Source organism: Eleginops maclovinus, chromosome 3, assembly GCF_036324505.1.
Source record: "Eleginops maclovinus isolate JMC-PN-2008 ecotype Puerto Natales chromosome 3, JC_Emac_rtc_rv5, whole genome shotgun sequence".
NCBI classification, from domain to species: Eukaryota; Metazoa; Chordata; class Actinopteri; order Perciformes; family Eleginopidae; genus Eleginops; species Eleginops maclovinus.
Window position 1 is genome coordinate 17,355,792 of NC_086351.1, and position 24,486 is coordinate 17,380,277.

Sequence of the window (24,486 nt, forward strand, 5' to 3'; positions counted from 1 at the left end):
AAATTCTGACTGCTCACTTTTCTGATGACATTAGGATGCTTAGTTTTGGGATGTTGGAGCTGAGTCAGAGTGAAGTGGAGTGTCATGATGCAATGAGAGGATTGAGGGAAAGTTTCTTCGAAGCCGTGGCCGTGTCTGACAGGCATGGTGCATGCTGCCAGGTCAAATACAGGCTTGAGCTCAATGACATCCCTCCAGGTTAGAAAGCAAGCATAAGCCTTCCCCTTCTTACATATTCCTGCTGCAGACAGTACTGATCATGCTGAGATTTTATGTGAAAGGTGCATCACCAAATGACTTGAGTAAGAATGACGGGATGAACTGCTAATAAACTCTGAATTCCTTTCCCTGACATGTGATAGTTGGTAAAGTATAGTGTCACTTATGGAACCAGCAAGGGTGTTAAACAGAAGACAGAAACGTTTTCAAAGTGCAAAAACTAAACATTATGATTCCTCCATCATCATTGAAGACAGATAGAGTACTATTCATTCTGTACGAGATGCAGACACACTTCTTCTGACCATATTACTAGTCCAATCTGGCAAATGATCAAGGGAAGTTGAGTAAGGTAATTGTAAGCTAGTGTAAAGAAAACGAGGCCATTGTGAAAGACATTCGGCAGTCCAAGGACAGATGGTTGTCTCATCTGTGGAGAGGCCATGTAGCCATTTGCTGTCAGATGCTCTCTGTCAAAAATTGGGCAGATATGATTTGAGGTAGGCTCTTTTCTTCCCTAACAGAATGTATTCAACAGAGAAAATGGACTTCACATAAGCAATGACAAGGACAGAACAATAACTGACAGTGGCATTTCACTGCCGGTAGAGTACGGCTCTGACAAGAGGAGCCGCTGCTGCCACCGTCCAGCAGACAAATGTCAGCCCGCTCCGCTCTCATGACACAGCCCAGTCTCAAATTATTGATCAGTTCTCATGTTAGATTTATATAAATACACATATTACATACATCATCTAAATGTGTTTTGATTCTGTTGCATTTTGCCCGTGCAGGGAAATTGGATAATGTCCTGGGCTTTAAACCGCACTTCGACACAGGATCACTGCTCTGTTTGACCTTTTGTTCTCTTATGGATAAAGCGTTCTTGCTAAACCTTGTAGCCATTGATACGAGGGCCTGCAATCTAAAAACATCAATCTTAATATCGTTAGCAATGGTGTCACTTCAGTTTAGGTGATTTCACATGTCACATTTTTGTATTTGTCTTTTAATTCTTTTTTTTCTCACTGGTTGACATTGTAATCAATGTTCAATCAATGTTATAGAAAATGCATCACACGGTTGAATGTATTCCTGTAGTCCACTGACACACACTCATTTACACATAACTATCGGACACAATTGAACATGGAATAAGTCACTTTGATCTTCCTGGTATTGAGTATATATTAGTTCTCTGTAAAAAATGTGCATGTTTTTTTATTTAATCTTAAAAAAATACAAAATTAAATTGTTGACATTTTTGTCCTAATGTTAGAGGAAAGGTCAATAAACGGCTAAACACATTAGGATTCTTCATGTGGGGAAATTGATATTTTCATCCATGTTTTTAGAAATAAATCTTTTTCTTTGTCATGAACCAACAATTCTAAATATTTGTTTGAAAAACAGGAACTGGAAGTGCACTTGGAGAGAGAGTGCAGAGATAAGTTAAGGACACCCACGATATAATGAGTTCTTCCTCGGCGCATGCTACACCCTAACACCAAGTTTCAAGAACATTTGCCAGTGTCTTTTTGTAGTCCTGTTAACAAACAGACAAACAAACCAAAAGCCTCCTTGGTTGAGGTTATAATAAATATACACATTTATCTGCATGGCAAACTGGCCAACAGATATGTTTATAACAGACTAAAGTGTTGGACATGTACACGGTTTACCCTACATTTATTGTCTTCCACCCGAAGGCTGATTAAATGTTCTTTGGTTGAATGGAAGGGTAGCATCCAGACATATGAAGAGAGTAAGGATAATCAAACTGATGACAAAGGACAACAACAGTCTGCAGCAGAGCAGAGGATGAAGGCTACGGAACTCTTCGTTATTATTTTGTACTAACAGATATGTGCAAAATGTGGTAGTACAAAAGCATGACACCTGCAGATTCCCAGTGAAAAATACTGGACTGTATTTTAGATAACAGCCCTTGGAACTATGATGATTTTCCCCCCTCTGATCAAAATATGCTTTCTCTAGGGTGATACAGGGAATAAAACAGCAAGTGTTCACGCATCCATATTCCAGTCGGCTTATAATGTACCACTTATTAATTGTGGTGTGAGGATATCGACCAAATATTATTGCTATCACCACACCATGTGTAAAGGCACTATGAAAAAAAATGTTTCACTTACTGCATTACAAGGCTTGTTTTGCATACCTGGGTTCTATATATTTGCAGCTTTTTTTATCTGTGCCTAGTTTTATGTAACATCAGTGCATGTTTACTACATTGTGGTTTATCCTATCCTTTTCAAACATACAGCATTATGGAACATTTTCACTTGCAACACAATTGGGGACAACTCCTTGAAAGAACGTGGTTCTGTGTGCTGGATCTAGCAGAAGTAAAGTTTAAGAAGCAGATTTCAAAAGCTATACTGTATTGGAATTCAGCTGAAAAAGATTGTGGATATGACATTGAATAATTTTCAAGTGACCTTCATTATATGGCTCCAAGAGTGCGAATCAATAGTAAATGGTGCAAAACAAGACGATGGCATGAAGCCCAGCAGTGACCTCCCACTCTTGGAAACGTTGTGGCCGGATGCCACGTGCTTAGGAACAGGGAAAGGACAATAACCAGACAAATGTTAGTCATAGCCAACCCAATCATTTTTTCCTTTAGAAACCAATGAGCTCTGATTAATTTGTGACATTTGTGAAACGAAAAAGGAAACACAACTTAGCTAATTGTGTAACAGAAGGCAACAAATGTACACTATAAGCCAAGAAGATCCAATGTCCTTGTGTAGGACTTGAAGGACTGCCATAAGTCAATAGATGGAATCCCTACTTGAAATTAGATTGGGAGGAGATAACACATGTTCTTACAATGCTGCTCGGCTGGTCCAAAGAGATGCTTTTACATAATTGAACAAAAAGCCAAACAGAAGTTGCAACAGACTGCAGGGACAGTTTGGGTCATTTATCAAACTGTCTCTGATATCTGATGTGGATGTAGCCGCCTCCACAATTCATGCATTATGGTGCACACCATTCTGATAATATGGAGCCATTATGCACAGTAAACAGCTTGAATGAAAAATGCCCCAAGTCTGTATTATCCCTCGGGTAAAGATAATTCTGCCAAATTATCTTCAAATAGGATTGTGTTTTTGAATCCCACAATGCATCTGTGCCTTTGTGATTTTAACCTCGTCTGAGCAGCAGGGCATCCCAACGCACACATCCAGTGATCCTTGAGGAAATGTTTTGGCGCCACCCATAATAGCTACACAACATCAACTGCTTCATTTCCCACTGAGTTAAAGTTAAATTCACAGTTCTTCACTAAAATACTGAATGGAACTAAAGAAGAAAGAATAACAAACTAAATGCTTCAATAAATAAACCTGTGATTAGACTTGCTGCTTAGTCGACATAAATCCCTGCCATGCACAGGCACAAGTTTCCTGCATGTTCTCACTGTGTAATCGAAATTTCAGCTGTCCCCTTTCAGAGGGCTCTGCAGGCACCACTCTGGCACATTAACATCAGTAAAATACCATGTGACTATTCCTCGCAGTACAAAATGTTCTCAATCATATGCTTAGATAGCATCATCTGTGGCACACTTTTCCCTCCCCTTTAGTTTTATGCAAGAATGAGTTCTACTTCCTGCTGAGCATGCTCGATAACAAATCCAAAATGTCAACGTCCTCTGATTTATAACACAGTCCTTAACTGATAGGTTGTACATCATGCCCAGACATTCATTGACAAGATGAAATGTCACATATTAATTCATGGCTCATAACCGCAGATCCCTCACGCCTGTAGTAGTCTGATGACTGGCCACCTTTTTTTAAAGTGTGTCCTTGTGTGGCAGGTACTTTGCGACGGTGGAATCTAAAGGGCATATTATTGGATTTTGTAAAACAGGTAACCGTTTCTTTATGATCATGAATATGAGACAGAAACTGACAAAACATAGCAGAGTCAATCATGGTTTAGTCTATAAAGAGAGTGTTCAATAAGTCTGATTTGTTGATTGGATTTTCTGTGATGCTCGCACTTTTGAAATACTAACTGTAGGATTATGTATACAGTATAAATGTGGCGCTTAACAGCAAAAAATATTACATGCAAATAAAAATGTATACTTCCAAAGTGCTTCTATTAGAACTGCCTATGAATATCACTTCAACATAAGGCCAGTGAGATATGTCTTCCATAATATTAAGTACAACATAACAAATGAAGAGCAGAAAGGCTGTTTGCTAGTTCTGGTCCTCTGAATATTATATATATATATATATATATATATATATATATATATATATATATATATATATCCTATTTCAATTATAGAGACCGATTACTCACTCTCAAGCCAGAGTGATCAAAAGCATGCTGCTCTGTTCTCTTGTGGAGTTTCTATTCTCTGGATTTTCCTCAGGGGAAGCGTAGGAGATTTTTTATGACTGCTGTGATGGAGGCTTTGAGAGCTGATGAAATTAAAATAAGGATGCCCTGTGTTTTTAAAACCGCACTCATGTCCTTCTGAGGCTCATTCTCCATGCAGCGAGTATATTATCAGCCTCAATTTGATGTCTTTAGGATTTGCCTTGTGGGAGAAGTGATCTTATTTTGCTGTGAGGAATGACGCATGTGACAGATGCGATTGGCTGGTCAAACATTTTTTTTTTTCAAAGAACAAGAAAAAATCTGTTGTGTAGAGTGGCTTATTTTACATCACAGTGAATCTGCTTTCTGCAGGAATGTGTCACAAGGAATTAGAAGCAAAATTAGAAAATGCAATGTGGAAGACAGAGGGGCTATTAAATTGGACACCCTAAGAGCAATTGTAGTATGTTGAGAAGAGCTCCGGTGTTTACACTGTACAGCATACTGACCTGGCTCAAGGCTGGCTTTTGTGATTCCCTCCCAGGTGTTTTGTTCTCATGTTGTTTTACTTTGGGTCATACAGTGTGAATGTTATATGTATAATCATCTAATCAGGCCTTTTTTTTCCTAAAGCTGTCAACTTCTCCATGTCTTTATATTTTTTACAATTGGGTGTAATGTATAAATATAAAGAAATAATGTGATGTGACTTGTCAATCGTTTTAGAGGCACTATAAAAAAAGTATACTCCTAGATGTCAGGTACAGCGTTTGTTTAAATGTCAGTGATGATGTTGAAATGCAATGGTTGACGCAGACGACCAATTAAAATTTAATTCAGACAGCACTGCCTGACATCCACATAGATAACGGAGACATCTATTCATCTTTATGTATTTTTAAACACTGACTGAGAAAACGAAACAAACAAACCGGTTATCTGAAGTCAGTGAGTTTAAGATTGAGGGACGGATTGACAGAAAAGGTTCAAATGTTATCTACTAGAATCAGAAAAAAATAATTAAAACGAATGTGTCTACATTTTGCGGAAAATACGCTTATTAGCTTTCTTGCAGAGAGAGAAATGAGAAGATTGATACCACTTTCAAGTCTGTACGCCACTTAAGAAACTACAGCCAGATGCTGATAATCTAAGTTTTATTAAAGATTAAAAAAGGGAAACAGCCAGCCTGGGCTCCGATGTCTAACACAATCTGCTGACTAGCACCTCTAAAGCTCAATTATTAACCTAGTTTACCTTGTTTGTGTAAAACATGATTACAGAAATGTTACAATTTGTGTGATTTTATTTTATTCACTAATTCTTGGCTGGTTACAGTAATGTCTTAATTTCTCTGCTTGCTGGGAAACTTAAGAAAAAGCAACTTCATGTCAGATCCTGCTTAGGATGAAAAATGCCTGATATTCAAATATTTTATAGACATTAAAAAATCCTCCTTGTACTCAGTATCGACAACAGTGATCCTGCTCTGTCCTAAACACACATACATTTAAACACACCCTCAATTGCATTCATGATAGTATTGATGGTGCTCATTGACCTCAGTTTAACACCCTTCAATTCATAATACAGTCCAGAAACTTGCCTGATCTCCTCTGAGCGATTTCCTAACGCTCATGTGATTTAAATATTGATTAAAAATGTATTTTGCTGAAACGGTTATGGAAGAAATTACATTATTCATCCACTTTGACATTTAAAAGAGTATATTAAATGATATAACTCTTTCAGGTCCTGCCCTCAGAAACATATCCAGAATATTCAACCACTGTCTATTTCCCAAGAAATGGATTTCATTGTTACGAGCAGTAGAAATGAAGCTCCTTAGCGCATGAAACATTACGAATTTGTGCTCTTAAAAAAACAGCTTGATCAGAATGGATTCGCTCTGATTTCATTTTTTCTGTATACTGACATAATACTAATACAGATTTTATTTTAAATCATGATTTTTCATGATATGGATATTCAGTTTTACCTGCAAATGTCAATAATTGACATTTCCACTGGGGGTTTCCTTTCTTAACTGCTTACCATCTGTATAAAGAACAGCCCACCACCCTGTGGACACCTGGCCAATGAGAGAAGAATAGCTAAAAATGGCTCATTAGCGAAAGACCGAAATATGCAACGAGAGAAGCTAGTTAGTCAGCTGACAATCCAGCAAATTGGAGCCAAGAAAATCCATGAAGCTCATACAACTCATTATACTTTGACATGCGTGAGGAAAGAAAACCAACAACTTCTGTTTCTCTCGGTAAACACAAGACAATAAAAGGAAGAGTGCAAAGCTCCACCTGTTAAGAGGGCTCTACCAACAATGCTCATTCAGATCCCTGTGATATTCAATATTTTACGAAATCTCCAGTGCTTCCATTTATCATCCAATGTGTTAATAATGCTTGCTATCGATGTTGTGTGGTGTGATTTCACGGCTTTCCTTGATGAAAGTGGAGGAACACCACAGGGTATCAGAAGATCAGAGGCAGCCAGGAACATCCCTTCATTATATCCGCACATACACACACTTGCGAATCAATTTCTTCAACAGGCACCTGCCCACGCCATCAGAAGCCTCCATGAACAGGACAGAATCTGCTCAGTCAGTAGATCTCAGTTGAGCCATTTGTAAGAGGACATACTACAATGTGCAGCAGAGGCCAGCTGCTGCACTCCAGAGGGGTTCCTTTAGGGATTTTCCAGGAACCAGAGCTTTAATGAGGCTTTGTGTCCGTCTAAGAGTAAACACAGGGTCAAAACAGTGTTTATAATGGGTTACTATTACTGAATCACACTGACCATACACCCATTCCGAACAAACACCCTGAGTCTATTTGACATCTCCGCCTAGTACCAGCTTTCATTACATCATCACCCTTTGGGTAATATCTGCTTGATGAAGCTTCGGAGGGACTTCAATGAAAAATCCTTCGGGCAAATATTTCTAATCCATACACAAATCCCAGGCTTAGACTTTAAAGTATATGCTTAACCCGAGTCTGAAATCAAACGTGTTCCTGCCAGTCATGTGCACTTTGTTTGATTTTGATGGACCCTCTCCAAACTTTCCCCGTTGAGCGCTCTGTGATCTCAGTCACACTCCCTGGCTGAACGTCTCTCCTTTGATTGCTGCAATTAGCTTGATCATGGTCAATTACATAATTTTCTGACAAACTGACACCTCCTGATGTTATCACGTATGTGGCAATTATCCACCTACTGTATTTCAATCCAATCTTTCTCAGATTGATGTTTGGAGCCCAAGGATTTCCCCATTTCTATAGTTTCTGACACTATGTTTGACGTGTTTGAACATTGAACTTTAAATAACTTCTACAAAACTATTCTCAGACAACCGCTGTTTTTGGGAGATATACAGTTTCTCGCAGAGATCCATCTCATCCATGGTACATTTCTGCAAAAAGCAAATTCATGTTTCCCTCAAGCACTTTGATGCTCATTTTATAAATGAAAAAATAGCCTTGTACTTTGAAGCACTAGCTGTACCTCTACACAAGTCCATGAATGGTCAATTATCAAAGTTTGTTAAAAAAAAAGCTGAATTCATACTACATGCATAGTACATTCAAATGTCAGTTCATGTTGTGCTTTGCTGGAATAAATGTCAGCTATTTGTAACCTCTGACGGTCACTGAGAGAGGCAGGTTAGATGAGACTCGCCTTACAGCAGCGACAAACCAGACTCAGAGTAGCTAATGCTGCAGTTTGACTACTGATAGGAAGTAGAATTATACCACCATTTCACTTCTGTTCAAATGTTTAAGGTTGAGACTGAATTTCTGCTCACATGATGTGTTAATGTTAACAAGGATAATTGACCACAATGCATATCAAGAGCCTTTTAAAGATCTACAGTGTCCCTTTGACAGAGATAATATCAGTGGTTATTTTGTCTAAACCAAGCAAGTCAGCAAGTGTAAAACTCATTAAAAAAATCTGCAAAAGAAGCAGCATACTGAATGATAAGAGCACTCTGCTTAGAACATGGCAAACGTTTTTCTGTATGAGTTTTGTATCTGAGACCTCACCAAGCTATGACATCCCTATTAACAAAGGAGAATAGCAACATTGAATTTCATTATTTTATATTTTATAGATAAATTAAGGATTTATACATTGCTGATAACGAAAAAATACAAAACATTTTTTTGATCTTACATGACATTTACAAGTGAAATTTTACACAACATATTCAATAACTTACAAATGCTTTATTTGCATAAAAAATATATCTCTTTACAAAACTTGTAATATGTACATATTCATATACACAGGTTTTTGAATGGGACAACAATTGTGTGGTACATTTAAAAGCATTCTACTCTACTCCAGAGTCGGATGTGGGACTGACTTGTAGTGTACTGTGTTTACCAGGTGCATTTCTTTCTCATCCATAAGAAATATGAACTCGCAAAAGATATTACATATTGATAACACAAGACATCTTTCCAAAGAATGCCATCAAGTATCAAAACTGTATAAATGTACAAAATGTAACAGCAATGACAGGAATCAACATAGTGGTACAAAGTACTATACATGTAGCAGCAGTTGCTATACTGGTTCACTTTTTGCCAACATGCACAGGTATGAAACTATGTTCTGCTTTTCAGAGTGACCTCTTCTTTGATAAACCATCAGAGCTGACATCACTCAGCTAAATCATTGCAAACTGTGCAGATTTATTACACAGACAGTTTTACTAATGCAAATGCTATGTCTTCCTTAAAAACATATGCCCATACAGTATTCAAGGCACTGCAATGATGTAGGAATGTGATGACAGTGTCTAATTCATTTTTCATTTTTAAAACATACGTGGTAGTTGAATGGTAGCACAATACTGATGTTGGCTCTTGGAAAAGTGTGCAAATTGTTGAATGTATACTGTACATTTGTTGGCAGAAGCTGATGGGTCAGTAAGACATGGACATAACCATTTGTGTTAAAGGCCATGGCCGTGTATTCATCAATCGTCTCAGAGTAGGAGTATGGATCGAGGATTAACTGACTAAGGCACAGTTTCCCAAAAATAATTATAGAAACGCTAACACTGCTCAGTTAATGGAAAATCTGAGATGGTGTGGAAGTTGCGCTTGCTATGTCTCGGAATTACTCTAAAGAAAGGCAACCGCATGTCGAACCTTTTATCAGCCTAAAACAAGACAGGTTTACAGCGTCGGAGTGCTCACTGACACATCTTTGCACTTGTATTATTTTCACCGACATCCAGGCTTAAATAAACTTCTGGGAAACCTGGCCAGCTGTAGGTACTGTGCACTGTATGTTCTCGACTGTTCATTCTATAAAACAAAAAAAGCAAGGAACTCCTACTTTGAGATACATGATGTATACAGGCTCAAGGCTGGGGTTAATTCACACCAAATTTGGTTCATTTGGGATATTAAAAGACTGGGAAATTATTAAGAAAATAATAGTTCAAATAACTTAAATAGATGGATGAGCCCCACATGACCAATATACTGAAAGGTGCAGTAATCTCAGAATAGTCCGAAATGTAAACTCCCATACCGAAACATTTATGTCAAAAACAAATTCATTGCGAACAACTTGATAATAAACCCTAATGTTGACTATATTTCTCCTGAACAAAATGCACTCTATTGTTGTCAGAGAACCTGCACTGTAACAATAAAAGCCCTAACCCTCCCAATCGCACTCCAAAAAATTACACTGCACTTCAGTAATTAAATCCCTGGCCACATATTCCGTCAGTAGGAGGTGCTGTCCAATTAAGAGGTATAATGAACCATATAACTTTGAACAGACCTCTGCACACACTATTCAAAAAGACGCAGTTTCTTTTCCACATCCTCATCTCCTCTCACACACACTTCACTGCTTGGAAAATAGAATTTAAAGACAACATTGGTCATCTCACAGATGAGAGGCTACTCACCTCCATAAGTAAAAAATAACTCTTGTTGGGATAAATGAGACGAGGATAAGAAAAAATAAAAGGGTTGAGATTTGGGCTGTTTTTTTGTAAGGAAAGAATTACATGTTTCATTTGGCATTGTGAAGTAACCCCTCTATATTTATACTACAGAGCATATAATACTCTATTTTATCTATATGCCAGAGGCTCTTTTTTTCATAAAGCAAACACTCACAGAGTGTAAAGAACACTTCTCTTCTCCGAGCTACGGGAAGATCCAGGGAGGTGTGGGACCTCTTTTTCCTCTCGTCATTAGTTCTTTACCTTTTGTATATGATCAATTGCAAATGCCGCAAGCATTGCTGAAAGTGTGCTTTATATTTCTGAAGCAGATCTCTGTCTTTGTTGTATGCCATCAGAAACAGGAAAAATATAAATATGTCGATATATTAATGTTAAGAAACAAGGAGAAGTTGTATTCTCCCTCTATGTGTGTCTCTCTCCCCTTCTGTCCATCTTTCATAGTCTGTCGACATCAAACCATGGTGCAGATGGTGTTGAGATTCGGGTCAAAGCGGACAACTTTCCCTTCAGCGGCTTTTGTGTTAGTGTTGTACATGGGATTCTCAAAAGTTGCCTGTCCATTGTTGTTCTCGTGGACAGAACATCCTGTGTACTGCGCTTTATCTGTTTTCCTGAGGGGAAAAAAAAAGAAGGATGTATGTTAGTCCAGAGACAGTATCCTAATTATCTCTCCCCCTTCCAATCCAATAAACATGTCTCCATTATCTTGGTTTGGACAGCTGCGGTAGGCTGAATGGTAATTATTATTGAAAAGATCAGTCAGACGAGCCCCATACCCCGTCACAGGTTCTGGTGTATGTACTGTTCTAAGAGATATGTGTAAATAATCTACCTATCTCCATACAGCAAATTATCATACTGAAGCTGTAGTTCTCATTGAAAATGCCTCACGTATGCTGCTGTGCAAGATGGTAACATGTTGACTAAAATTGCATCATGCTTTGAAGCCTCTCACAAGTAAGTTACTGTATCCAGTGAGGAACCTTGTTGCAGGATCTGCCTCATCTTGATTTGAATTTCCTCTGGCTGCAAACCGTACAAATGTCAACTTAAATCTGGATTTCTGAAACCTTTCCAACATCAAATATTTGTTTAATAACTTGTGAACTCAACAGGAGGCACAGACTCGTGAAAATGTAGAACTTTCTTTCAGATGTGGGAATAGCACACACCCAGAACAAAGTAGCTATTAGATGGGATACGCCAGTGTGGAAGACACCGGGATACGCTACATACCGCTGTTTGTAGAGATAAAATCCAAGGCCTGCAAAGATCAGGGCAAAGAAAGGCACGAGGATAGCGACAGCAACAGAACTGCTGTTGGTGGAGCCGTTGGTTTCAGGGTCAGCGAGTGTGACATTCTCTCTCATGCTCAAACCTGGAAGAAAAAAAGTAGATTAAACAAAAAAAGACGGAAAATAGAGAATATGTGAATGAAGAACATCAAGATGATTAAAATGCAACAAACTGGAGAAACTCGATGGAAAAATAGAAAGTTACATATCTTCTGCTGGTGACGATAATGATGATGGTGATGATGATGACGATGATGATGAAGAGGAAGATGATCAGTGATGACAAGTCGGAGGCGCGGCAGCCAGTTGATAAAGACGGCAGGCATAATGATCTTACCAATAACGATCACTGCGACTGTGATAATCTTGTTGAAGAGACGATGACAACACGAATGTTGAACACAAAATAATGAAGGATGATGATGTGGAAGGGAATAATCCACTTTGCGTCGTATGTCAGTGGCTGACACACCATAAATGTAAAGTATGTATGCTGTCAATCCGGAGCAAAAATGGAGTAGCTTTTTTTTGCGCAAAGGATGGGCTAGAAATCAATAAAAGTGAGCCATATAACTCATATTCTCATGTTAATGGTATATGTTTTACCAGAGGGAAATCTTGGACCTCTTTCGGGTTTCAGTTTTCTGGTGAATACATATTTTTTGTATAATGCCATAGAAAAGGAGCAAAGAAAACCCCTTCTCAGTGGGTACACGTGACAGACAGTTTTTGAATTAGGTGACTGCATTTTTAATGTTTTTTCTTACTTAGTTTTAACCTTAATAGTCTACATGTGCAGATTGGTTTTCTGTCAGCCATGCTGCTGGTTTACAATGTTAGCATACTGTGTTGATCATTCTAGTGCACAGATCACCCCATGGGAACGTTGTGTTTATATTCCTCTGTGACACAAGGCAAGGGCTATGTCATATTGTTGTGAGGGGGGGTTTATGAAATACTGCAGACAAATGACGCAATAATGTGAATGGCATGGCTCGGCAGTGGCCCTCTCTATAACTGTATTCTAGCTTTGCTTCTAAAAGCTAAACGTTTATGCTGAAAACAAACTCTGAAGTCAAGAATACAAATCCAGTTAAAGGTTTTCATATCCGAGAGGATGATCAATATCAGGTGGATTGAGTCACTGGTGTAATGCCATTTACCATGACATACATCTTTAAACATGTGTTGACCGGTAGACAGTACCTATGTGAAAACAAACTCAAAATGTAACCAACAGTTTGGTCCCTGTAATGACCACAAATCAAAATAATGAGATTTGGAAATGCTGGTATTGGCTTGCCAAACCAGAAGGTTAAGGGTTGAGGATGAACTGTTTTTAGGTTAAACGTTTTGAGTTTGATTTAAGTATTTAAACCAAGACCATTTGCATTCACAAAAAATCCTCACAAAGTTACTCTCAGCTGAGTGCAATGATGATGACCAGAGTTCAGCCTTGTTGTAGACCACCTTCAGGGCACACACACGTTGTCCCTTAATGCCTCAAATACACCTCCTCTAGAAACTTTGAATGGAAAAATGTTTTTAATTTCCAAACTTTAAATGTTTATTACAAGATGTCTGCATTCCGTTGTGTTTGTCTCACATTTTTGTAGCCTACATTTTTGAATACTTTGCTGCACAAATCATGCTTGTACGTATGATTAAAGATGAGTACATATAAACTTTCCTCTTCAGCAGCAGAAGTGTAAAAACCACTCTAACATAAATAATTCACAACAAATGCAAGACATTATTTAAATATTTTCCTTTACTTCTCTTCCATATTCGAATAGTAATGGCAACCATGTATTTAAAATGACACCTACCAAGTCTCTGTAGTCCAAACTGTCCGTAGTCTTTACCCTGTATGAAGCCTTGGAACACATAGCTGCCACCCTCAGGCTCAGCTGAAACCTAGCAGATAACAAATAAACAACACAAAGCTTGAGAAACCTGCCTGTTTTGTTTCAACGGCATTAATAAAAAAAGATGTTCTTGGCACTAGTTGTTGCATCTTTTTCACACCACATCTAAAACAACATTCAGTATACTGTAGTTAGTATGACATTCAACACATTCTGTCATTATGTTACATTCAAATATAACACCATTGTTTTTTGAACCCTGCTTTAGAAGCTGTGCTATCAATAGCTTGGCAGCTTCCACACGCTCCTCAAAGTGGACCTTTAAGATTATTTAAGATGGGGAAATTCAAATCTACCTATAGGATTTGTACAGCAGTTGTTCCACCTCCCTACGCTGTCAGGTGTGCATCTGAGTTTATTTAGCAAATTGTCAACGCAACATTTAAATGATTTAGGCAGAGCCACTGGTGCATCTGATGTACAGCCAAAAATATGTAAACAAAAACAAACAATAAGCCAGGAAATGACTGCTCTGTCGGTTGTCACAGTTTCTTCTCATGTATTGTGATTTCTTTTTTTGTGTTGGCAGTGTAAGTAGGATGAGAAACCCAAATTAATAAAACATTGGCTTGATTCAGTGCGAGAAAAGGCTCATTTTTGGCTCCAAAGCAGTTACTGCCCCATTGCATGTACTGTTGGTGTCTGTCAGACTGAACAAGAAATACATATTTAATAATATAAGAAAAACACAGTCACAGTTTTTGGTTTTTCGGAAAAATCCCTGGCCAGCTGTTTCAAATTCCTGTGTATACTCACAAATCCGTCCATTGCCCAGGTCTCATCAGTAATCCTGCTCAAGGAGCTGTGGGCCAGCGCTCTCATCTGGTACAGCAGGAGCATCAACCGTGCCTCCTGGCGCTTGTACACTCCTAGGAGGTAAAGGACAGGAGGCAACATGAGAAATGATGCACATAAGGAGATGAGGGTAAAAAAACAAGTGCAAGGGATGAGAAAAAAGTAGCAGAGAGAACTTAGTGGAGCAATTAAAGAAAAGAATAAGTAAGCAGTGAGAAAGAGAACAGCAAGGGAAGAGGAGGGCGAGGAGCAGGCAGACAAAAACATCCGTCTTTAGAGCCAATAGTTAATTTCCAATCTCATGCATGAGATCATTTGGCGATTGACTGATTGACATGAGACACCCTCAAAATAAATGGAAGTGACACACGGAGGTAGAGAGCGAAGGAGAGGGGAGGAAGTAGAAGACAGATGATTTATAGATGACTCACCAGAGAGCAGAAACTCCATGCTACTGTCAGTTAAAGTTACATTGACTTTCCCCATTGTGGCATTAAAGCTTGTGACTGTCAGAGTCATCGGCTGTTTCTGGCCTTTGTAGTCATAGGAACCCTTCCACACGAAATCACTGGCAAAGACGTCATCGGGAACTTCAGGAAAGAAAAACATCATTAAATAATGGCATTAAATAACTGTTTTATACAAGACCTTTAAATATGGTGTGAAAAAAGGTATGGAAATCACTCCTATTACATTTCTCTTGATCTTATTTCTGAAATACTAAATGAATATTATATTTTTAATGCAGGCTGAATGCTTGCACCCACGCTGCAAAATGGTAATTAGATATACTGTGGAATCAAACAGCTGATAACAGTCTTTTCACTCAGTTTGAATGATTGCAGTTTTTCTTGTATGCGTTGGCAATCTCAATGATAATTAAATGCATTCAGGAGACGATAACTCTGGATTTTCTGAAATTGTTTTGCATTGATTAAACTTTATAGAAGAACTTTCCCACCACTGTCATTATCTACTGGTAATTATTTAGTAGGAAGTTATGAATCAATTATACGACTGCTTGTCGTTAACAGCATGAACCAAACTTAATAAGTCAGAATAATTATGGCTGGCACAAAACAACTTAAGTTTAAGTGGTGGACTTAGTTTTCATGAAACAATATTTTTGTAACAACTGAATTTGCCAATAGTGTATTACTTTGCATGAAACTGATTAAGTCAGATGTAAATCTATTAAGGGATAAAAACGGCCTGCACATTCTTATGTACAGTTTCCCCTTTCTTTGTACATTTGAATGGTTTGCTTTGACCTTTGGCTGAATACTTAACCTCGTTGGTCTCAAGGATAAGGACTTATACCACAGTAATATCTCTCACTTGTGTGTCTGGGTTTTTCTGGTTACCTTTACAGAAACTGACAAAGAGTCCAGGACCATGCTGGGCTCTGTGAGGTAATGCTTTGCTACAGCAATGCTTTGAGCTAAATGCCAAAGCAAATGCCAGCATGTTGACAGGCTCATAATGACAATGCTAACATGCCCATGTTTAGCACGACATGTTTACTATGTCCATCTTTGTTCGAATATCAAAGTATAGGAAATGCTGGTTGAACTGCAATTAGTTTTGCAGATATACAAAATAATAAAACATAAATGGCAAAGTTGGAACCTGCCTTAAAGGTTGTTGTCTGATTTCATTATCGTGGAGGTTTCCTAAACAATAAAACTGTTATTTTCTATTTAAGGGATCTTAACCAACCCCATCTTTTTGTGCTTTCATTATGCAATTACATTTTAAATAACACTCTGGGAAGATTAGGTGCTTTAAATGAATATTTAGGTCATACATGTGTATATCTAGAATATATCGGTTTCATGAATAATGCGATAATCTGCAAGTAGTTACATTTGTGTGCAAATTAGGTTTCTAAGATGTATTACAATGTAGGTATTAGGTAGTGCACATATTTATGACTTAATATGTTACACTATAGTACTAATTTATGTTTTTGTACCAGTGATTGAATCACTTTAACCATAAAAGAGCAGTAATATAACATGTTATGGTCATAATACAAACATTGTATACCTGGTTTCTATTCTAATATTTTTAATGCATTTACTCTATTACATTAATTATTGAACTCCACTGAAATAAACGGCGACTTTGAGGAACACCAGTAATAACAAAAAGCTGAAAAGACGTTGTCACCTTTAAGATTTGATAAAGATACACACACAAGAAGATACTGTGATAAACATTTTCCAGTACGGCAGATTTCTGTAGCTACCAGTTCAACAACTTGTGAAATTCAAAACTCACCATTTATTTTTGGGCTTGGTGTTCCCATTACGGATTTGACAGTTTTCTCTTGTGATTTGGATCCGACTGCAGAGGAACATAAATATGTAAGTCACAAAGATGAACACAGCTGGGCTGAACTGCAGGAGGATGTTGGAAAAGTAAACAACTGTAACATACTGCCTACTTTAAACTCTTTTGCATTTTGTTAACAACTCTGGGACTTTAGCTCAGTTCACTCAAACATTTATAAAATCAACACCATGTTGAGGCCTCCTGTTAAAAAAGAACCTGAACATGCAGACTATAATTAGCTGACAGTACATTGACAAGGTAGCTTTACCGAAAATCATCACAGAAACTAAAAAACTCATTATATTTGATTAGTGTCTTAACTATCAGTGAGCATGAATGCAAATGTCACAAAGTGGATTTTGAGATACTGAGCACCAAGTCCTCAAAACCCTTCACTTTTATCGAAATGCAAAATCTTCCCCTCAAACACTTTAACTCGTTCTCCACCCCTCCTTCTTCTCCATCATCTGCCCCCGCAGACCTCTGCCAACGACGTACCTCTGCACACAGGCACCTTGCCAGTCCAGCTGCTGTCAGAGCGGCAGACTCGGTGCTCTGAACCCCCGGAGAGGAAGTAACCTGGCTGACAGGAGTACACCAGGGTGTACCCGTAGGAGGGCAGGTCTAGACCCACAACGTCAGCGTTGGCCGGGCTCCGCGGCTGCTTGCAGGAGTGTGCTGGAGAGCAAGCAGAGGGCAGACACGTTGTTACACACACATACAAATGAAGCTCAATACAATTCATGCACAGCATAGACGACTGCACACACAGAGGGGCACAGACAGACACGAAGATAATTAAGCTCTCGCTGCTGTAGAGAGACGGAGGGTTAGGAAAAAAGGGGATACAAAAGGAAGCACACCCATTTCAGAATTTAATTGAGACCAGGGAGCAATTAGGGAACATACTGTATTGATACTTTAATATGTCTAATTTCTATGTTAGTATGAATGTGGACACTTATGTCTTGGGAGATACAATGCCTCCATTTAGACTGAATTAGCCTGCAACATGTAGTGAGCCTTAGTTATGTTAAAATAATTATTGTGTCAATCCTATGAATAATTTAACCATAGCCTTGGATTGCAAAACATAACGTGCCAGTACAACAGTAAGGTTTGCAGAATCATTCAGCAATAGTTTGACAAAAACATGTATTGTTGTTTTTGTGTTTATTGAACCAATCAATCACGGTTGATACCATACAAAAGTAAGCTTATACGTGTCCTTGCAAAACAGTGCTGAAGAAAAGGATATTGTAAATATTGTGAGAATGTTTTTCCATTACAACACTGTCAGACACCCAGTCAGACAGGTGTAACCCAAATTGCTCATTGGAAAACAACAAACAACCACTTAAATATAAACATATGTAGTGTTGGGCTTAATGTTTTTAAAACCGCAATTCAGTTTTCACGTTTTGTCGGTAAATTGTTAGTTTGTTTAATCATTCTGTCTCACAAAGCAAGCAGCTAGTGTCGTGCTAATTTGAAAGGGTTGAAAAGCTTAGTTCACAAGCTTTCGCTGAATCAGAAACCAGGGACAAAAGCTGTTATTGCTGTGTTGCCAAAACACCAGCTTCCTATAGACCATATTCATATTTTTTTATTCTCTCATGAGTGGGTTTAATAAACCTAGTTGAATTTTTCACACCAACAAACTCAAAACTAAACAAAATATGCAAATCATACTGCACCACCAAAACACTGAGGGGTTGATCATTCAGGCTCAACAATAATGTGAAAATAGCTAAATAATTGTGCAGCTTGTGAGTGAAAGAACACGTTGCCAGCTGTCAAATGAGGCAGCTGGGAGCGGGTCCCAGTACCGAATGGGTTCTTCATGGCGTCTTTATGACATTAGTGGCAATAGGGTGAAGAAAGGATGCCAGGATGAAAGATCCTGGGCTTTATAAAAGATGAGGACATATCAGGAAACTCCTCTTGATGGATACTACTTTTGATATGGTAGATCTACATTGTAAAACAGATGCATTAAGGTGGCAATGCGAGCTAAATTCCAGGAGTATACTGTTCCTATTGATCCTATACTGTGTTCAGCTACACAGGCTATAACAATTTAGTTTCCTTAGAAAAAAAAGAATAAAAAGAGCATAAAAGCTGCACAAGTCTCTCCTATGTGTAGCCCAGAGCTTTTTCAACGGGTTTATTATCTGTCTGTAGGATATAATATATATAATGGGTATCTATTTACTGCAATAAAGAGGGGAAACAGCCTGATACTGTAAGTTGTAGATATAAAGTGTGAAGACTTAAATACATAAAAACATACATAATTAAATAAACACATTTTTCGCTGCTTGAGCACAAATCCATGTAACCCATTTAAAATTACAAACTGTCAGCACATGTCCAGGGTGGTTGTAGCGTGTGTAGCCCATGAATACTGAAGACACTTACAAGGCCAACAAGTTGTTTTTATCGAAGAGGCATCTCAGTGCCATGTTTATTTACACTTCAAACAGCCCAGCAGGCTTTACTCCTGAGATAAGACGAGGCCTCAAAAGACACTCGCACTGTGTATTGTTCTAAGTTCAAAGCTGGTATCTGTGATAGAGACGGAGTGCATTAGTTAGGGATGGAGACAGAAGGAGACAGATCAAGGTAGACACACAGAGACAGTCCTGCTGATGGATTTCGGTTCCAGTCTAGGAGGATGGCCAGCTTTAGACAGCAGCAGCATGAATGCCAAAGTTATGTTGTTACAAGGTCTTTCTTGTAGCTCTTTATTCCAAGCTTGTTTGCAAGCCTTGATGTAAAACATGATGTATTCTTTAAACAAGAAAAGGCTGATAAAGGTTTTGATATCGGAATGGTTAGTTGTTTGCTAGTTTCATTAAAAAACAATTAAAACCCTGAAAAGTCCCAGTCAGACCTTGTATGGTGAAAAGCAGTCTAGAAAACTGTATGGAAACATTGCATTACTGCTTGTTTCATGTAAATGTGAGGAAGGTTACATCTGTATGGAGCGAGAGGCGACTGTTAATCTGCCGCTCTTTATTATCTCTTCAGTGGAGCACAGGCTTCCATTGACGTTGAAGTCTCATGCTTCAATCTTTTACCATTGCACTGTATCATGTCTTGTATTTATTAATAAACTACATTTTCCACCTCAACCGAGCATAGCAATGTTGTGACATTTCAATATTTGTTAAAATTTGTACTCCACAGTTGATTCTTAAGTTTAGACAGAACACTAATTTATTGTTTTTTGAATTATCAAAGTGGGCTGGGAATACTTTTGGGAAGATTTGGGATACCTAGAAGCTAAAATATTAATCTTATATAAAGGTGATATGATTAGGATCCAGTGATGTGACACTCTCAGTTGGGTCCATTTCATCTATTAAATCTGTTGTTGATAATCCCACCAGGGTTTCTGCTTTCACCAGCAGTATGAGATTGGTTGGCTCCACTTTTAAATCCATTTAAGTGGCTTCACAGTAACAGAAGACCATTTAATCACAGAGAAAGGTATTTTAGAGGATTTATGGCAGTTTTGACCGAGGTTCAACACAGTGTGTCGGACCCATACAAAAGCACTCATACTCAAATACATAACCTCACTTTGCTCACACTGTATTACGCCAGGCAGACCCCCCGTCTGTATGTGTGAAAAATGAATACTAAATATTTATATTAAAACAGACATTCAGAATGACCTTTGATTTAATGTTTCTTGATCTTCAATGATTTAACTAGACTTTTAAATAATTCTAAATAAGAAAACATAGTCATATAGGTATATAAATTACACACAAATTATGCTGTGTAACATTTATAAATTATTCTGGGAAATGCCTAAATTCATACTAACACAATGTCACATGATTTATTTGCGATGTGTCTTCGCACAAATAATGCTATATTTATACACCAGAACAGAAACGTTTAAGGTCTTTTATCATAACATTGTGAACACAGAGTTAACAGTACGTTATGAATGTTGAACATCCACTTGACGTCTCTACCATTTGCCGTTTAATGAATTAATGAGATGCAAAGTCAAAGGGCAACACATTAGCTCATTAACTGCTGACGTTAAGTTAACTTTCTTTATAGGATATGTTTAAACTGTTAATGTTTGACTTTAACTTATCACCAATGTTTAGGTGGAATTGAAGGTTAAAGCTTCCTCAGAAAGAAAAAAAATGGTACATTTAAGATTTTTTACATGAAAGTATTGCTTGTAGAATCTGGAGAGATACAAGGTCAGAGGAAAATCAATACATTTTTCAATCCATCACAAGCTTTGGACCAGAACCAGAGTGCAGCACCTGAAACGCTGCAGCCTCAGCACAGACACACAGAGCAACAAAAGAAACTGCACCTGCTGAACTCAGTGAGAGAGTTAAAAGCCTCAAAACATGAAGCTTCTGAATGAAATGTGAACTAGTTGTCAGACTGCCATTTCAGTGGGTGGCTTTACAACAACATGGTTATACAAAAAGGGTAACAAATATGTTATTTTATCAATGTGAAAGTGAATTTGGCTCGTGGGATGTTTTGTATACCAATCCAAAAAGGTTGTAGAGAGAGGCTTTCCAGAGGCAATTCACTGGGATGCAATGTATCACTTAGAGGTTGATAAATGTATTTCAAGTCATCATGAAGTAAAATGAAATTATGCACTCTCTTTGCTCCAGTCTAAAATAAGCCATACATGTAGACATTTGTTGCCAAAGTTGTTATCCATCCATCCATCCATCTTCTCCCGCTTTTCCGTCAGGGTCGCGGAGGTAACAGCTCCAGCAGAGAGCCCCAAACTTTCCTTTCCCTGGCCACATCAACCAGCTCTGACTGGGGGATTCCAAGACGCTCCCAGGCCAGCGAAGAGATATAATCCCTCCACCTGGTCCAAGGTCTACCCCTCGGTCTCTTCCCAGCTGGACGTGCCCGGAACACCTCCCTAGGGAGGCGCTCAGGTGGCATCCTCACTAGGTGCCCGAACCACCTCAACTGGCTCCTTTCAACGCGAAGGAGCAGCGGTTCTACTCCGAGTCCCTCCCGGATGACTGAACTTCTCACCTTATCCTTAAGGGAGATGCCAGCCACCCTGCGGAGAAATCCCATTTCGGCCGCTTGTATCCGCGATCTCGTTCTTTCGGTCATGACGCCAAAGTTGTTATTTTAATATAAAATGAACACTCAAGGTCTACAAAATAATGAAGTAGCTTAATGTAATGTTCGTGTTAAGTTTTTGTTAAAATATTCCTTTGTTCTTAGTCTATGTACAATGTAGATCCCATTAACCCAAACACTACAATTCTAAATATCATATTTAAGCATGTGGCGAGTTAAATATCAACCATTGTCAGACAGGAGTACATAATCAAGCAATTGACTCCTGACCTCAGCTTGGGTCTGTGTAATGCCGGGGGTTAAAATGCTAAGATGCTGCTGACAAAGTGACTAACAACACCTTTTCATCAGGATTGGTAGACTCAGGTATTTACATATTAATGACATTATTATTATGCATTAGGTTTCCTCGGCGAAAAATCACTTAAACTAGTTGTTGACAATAAAGTGAATAATGACATTTAAAAGGGGTCCTATTATGTTTATATATCAGGTTCATATTTGTATTTTGTGCCTCTACTGTGATATGTGTTGCTTTAATGTTGAAAAAGCTCTTTATTTTTCTCATACTGTCTGTGCTGCAGCACCTCTTTACACCCTCTGTCTGAAACCAGAGCCCAGTCTGCTCTGATTGGTTAGCTGGCCGGCTCTGTTGTACCACCTCTTAGATTATCACGCACAATGTGTTAAAGCACTAGCCAATAGAAGCGCAAGTGTTACATAGTGATGTCATTAAGTTAAAGAAGTAAATAAAGGAGTCCAATGGAGGCATTTCATGCAGTGAGTGTGGGGGAGAAAAACTATCTCTGGTGTGAATTTGGGATTCAAGCCTTTGCAGAGCATGTACATGCACAAAAACCTATAGCACCCACTACAGGAAATGGAAAACCCTGAAAGAGCACAAAAGGGCCCATTCATTTCAATGCTCAGAAGTCTATCTTATGGTTTTGAGTTATATATTCCATTTTGTTAAATAACCATTTTCTTTTTTACCTAAAAGTTCCAACACAAGTGTGTCATGCCATCTACACCTTCCAAAGATTTGGCAGCAGAGCATGAATAGAGAGAAATGTTCTGGTTAAAACAAAATGTGAGTGCCAGTTTGGGGAGTTGCTCGGGCATTAAGCTGTAGTTATGTTGACCTAAAATCACGTTGACTGCTCTTTTATTTTAATGGACTCATCAGTGCTGGCAATAAATGCCATTAAGGAGCAAGGGGATGCGCAACCTCCTTAGTGAGTGAGATGACGGGGTCAGCAGTTTAAAGATACAGGTGGAGCGGAGGAGCTGTCGTTGACACGTCTTTATGGATGCTTTGTTTTTGCTGTCAGCTTTTTGAAAGGGACTTTTTAGAACATATACATTGGAAAATATACACCTTGAACGATAATAAGACCAGTTTTGTACATTTTATTCTGAGGTTTACTGTAAAATGTTATTTAAAACTCTAAATATTTGCATTATTTTTTGACAAAGATTGGAAATGATTCTTTTTGTATATCTGGTATACATCCTGTTTTATATCGCATGCATTAAGCATTAGAAAAAATATGTATTGCATTTACAGCCTGTACACAACCTGCATTCTATTTGTTCCAATGATACTAAATATTAGAAACATTTCTTGGAAAAAGACAATACAATTCAGAAGTGCCACAAACTAGAATCTCCAAAAAGGCCATTAACATACAGACGTGGACAAAATTGTTGGAACCCTTCCGTTAAAGAAAGAAAAACCCACAATGGTCACTGAAATAACTTGAAACTGACAAAAGTAACAATAGATAAAAATGTATTGAAAAATAACGAATGAAAATCAGACATTGCTTTTGAATTGTGTTTCAACAGAATTATTTTAAAAAACAAAAGAATGAAACTGGCCTGGACAAAAATGATGGAACCCCAAGAAAAGACTGAAAATAATTTGACCACAGGGTCATGTTAAACTAAGATGTGTCCTGTAATTAGCTTCACAGGTGTCTTCAGACTTGTAATCAGTCAGTCTGCCTATTTAAAGGGTGAAAAGTAGTCACTGTGCTGTTTAGTATCATGGTGTGTACCACACTGAACATGCAGCAGAGAAAGCTAAGGACAGAGTTGTCTCAGGATATTAGAAAGACAATTATAGACAAGCATGTTAAAGGTAAGACCATTTCCAAGCAGCTTGATGTTCCTGTGCACATATTATTCAGAAGTTTAAGGTCCATGGAATTGATGACAAATTGAAGAGACGGATAATACGAATGGTATTCATTCGTTATTTTTCAACACATTTTTATTTATTATTACTTTTGTCAGTTTCAAGTTATTTCAGTGACCGTTTTTCTTTCTTTAACGGAAGGGTACCAACAATTTTGTCCACGTCAAAATCTCTCAAACATTTTAACACTGAACATGATTACCCTAATTCAAG

General features: G+C 38.1%; 1 protein-coding gene across 1 annotated transcript in view; it reads right to left on the bottom strand.

Annotated features, from left to right (window-relative positions):
* Nucleotides 1-8,823: 8,823 nt before the first annotated feature.
* The window catches only part of LOC134862319 (CUB and sushi domain-containing protein 3-like), a 199,550-nt gene continuing 183,887 nt past the window's right edge, over nucleotides 8,824-24,486 (bottom strand). Inside the window, exons 64-70 of the mRNA XM_063880172.1 lie at nucleotides 17,469-17,648; nucleotides 16,917-16,982; nucleotides 15,065-15,223; nucleotides 14,595-14,707; nucleotides 13,740-13,827; nucleotides 11,852-11,993; nucleotides 8,824-11,226 (exon numbers count right to left, since the gene is read on the bottom strand). Coding sequence (XP_063736242.1) covers nucleotides 11,067-11,226; nucleotides 11,852-11,993; nucleotides 13,740-13,827; nucleotides 14,595-14,707; nucleotides 15,065-15,223; nucleotides 16,917-16,982; nucleotides 17,469-17,648 — 908 coding nt within the window. The 3' untranslated portion in view covers nucleotides 8,824-11,066. The remainder of the gene's footprint in view (nucleotides 11,227-11,851; nucleotides 11,994-13,739; nucleotides 13,828-14,594; nucleotides 14,708-15,064; nucleotides 15,224-16,916; nucleotides 16,983-17,468; nucleotides 17,649-24,486) is intronic.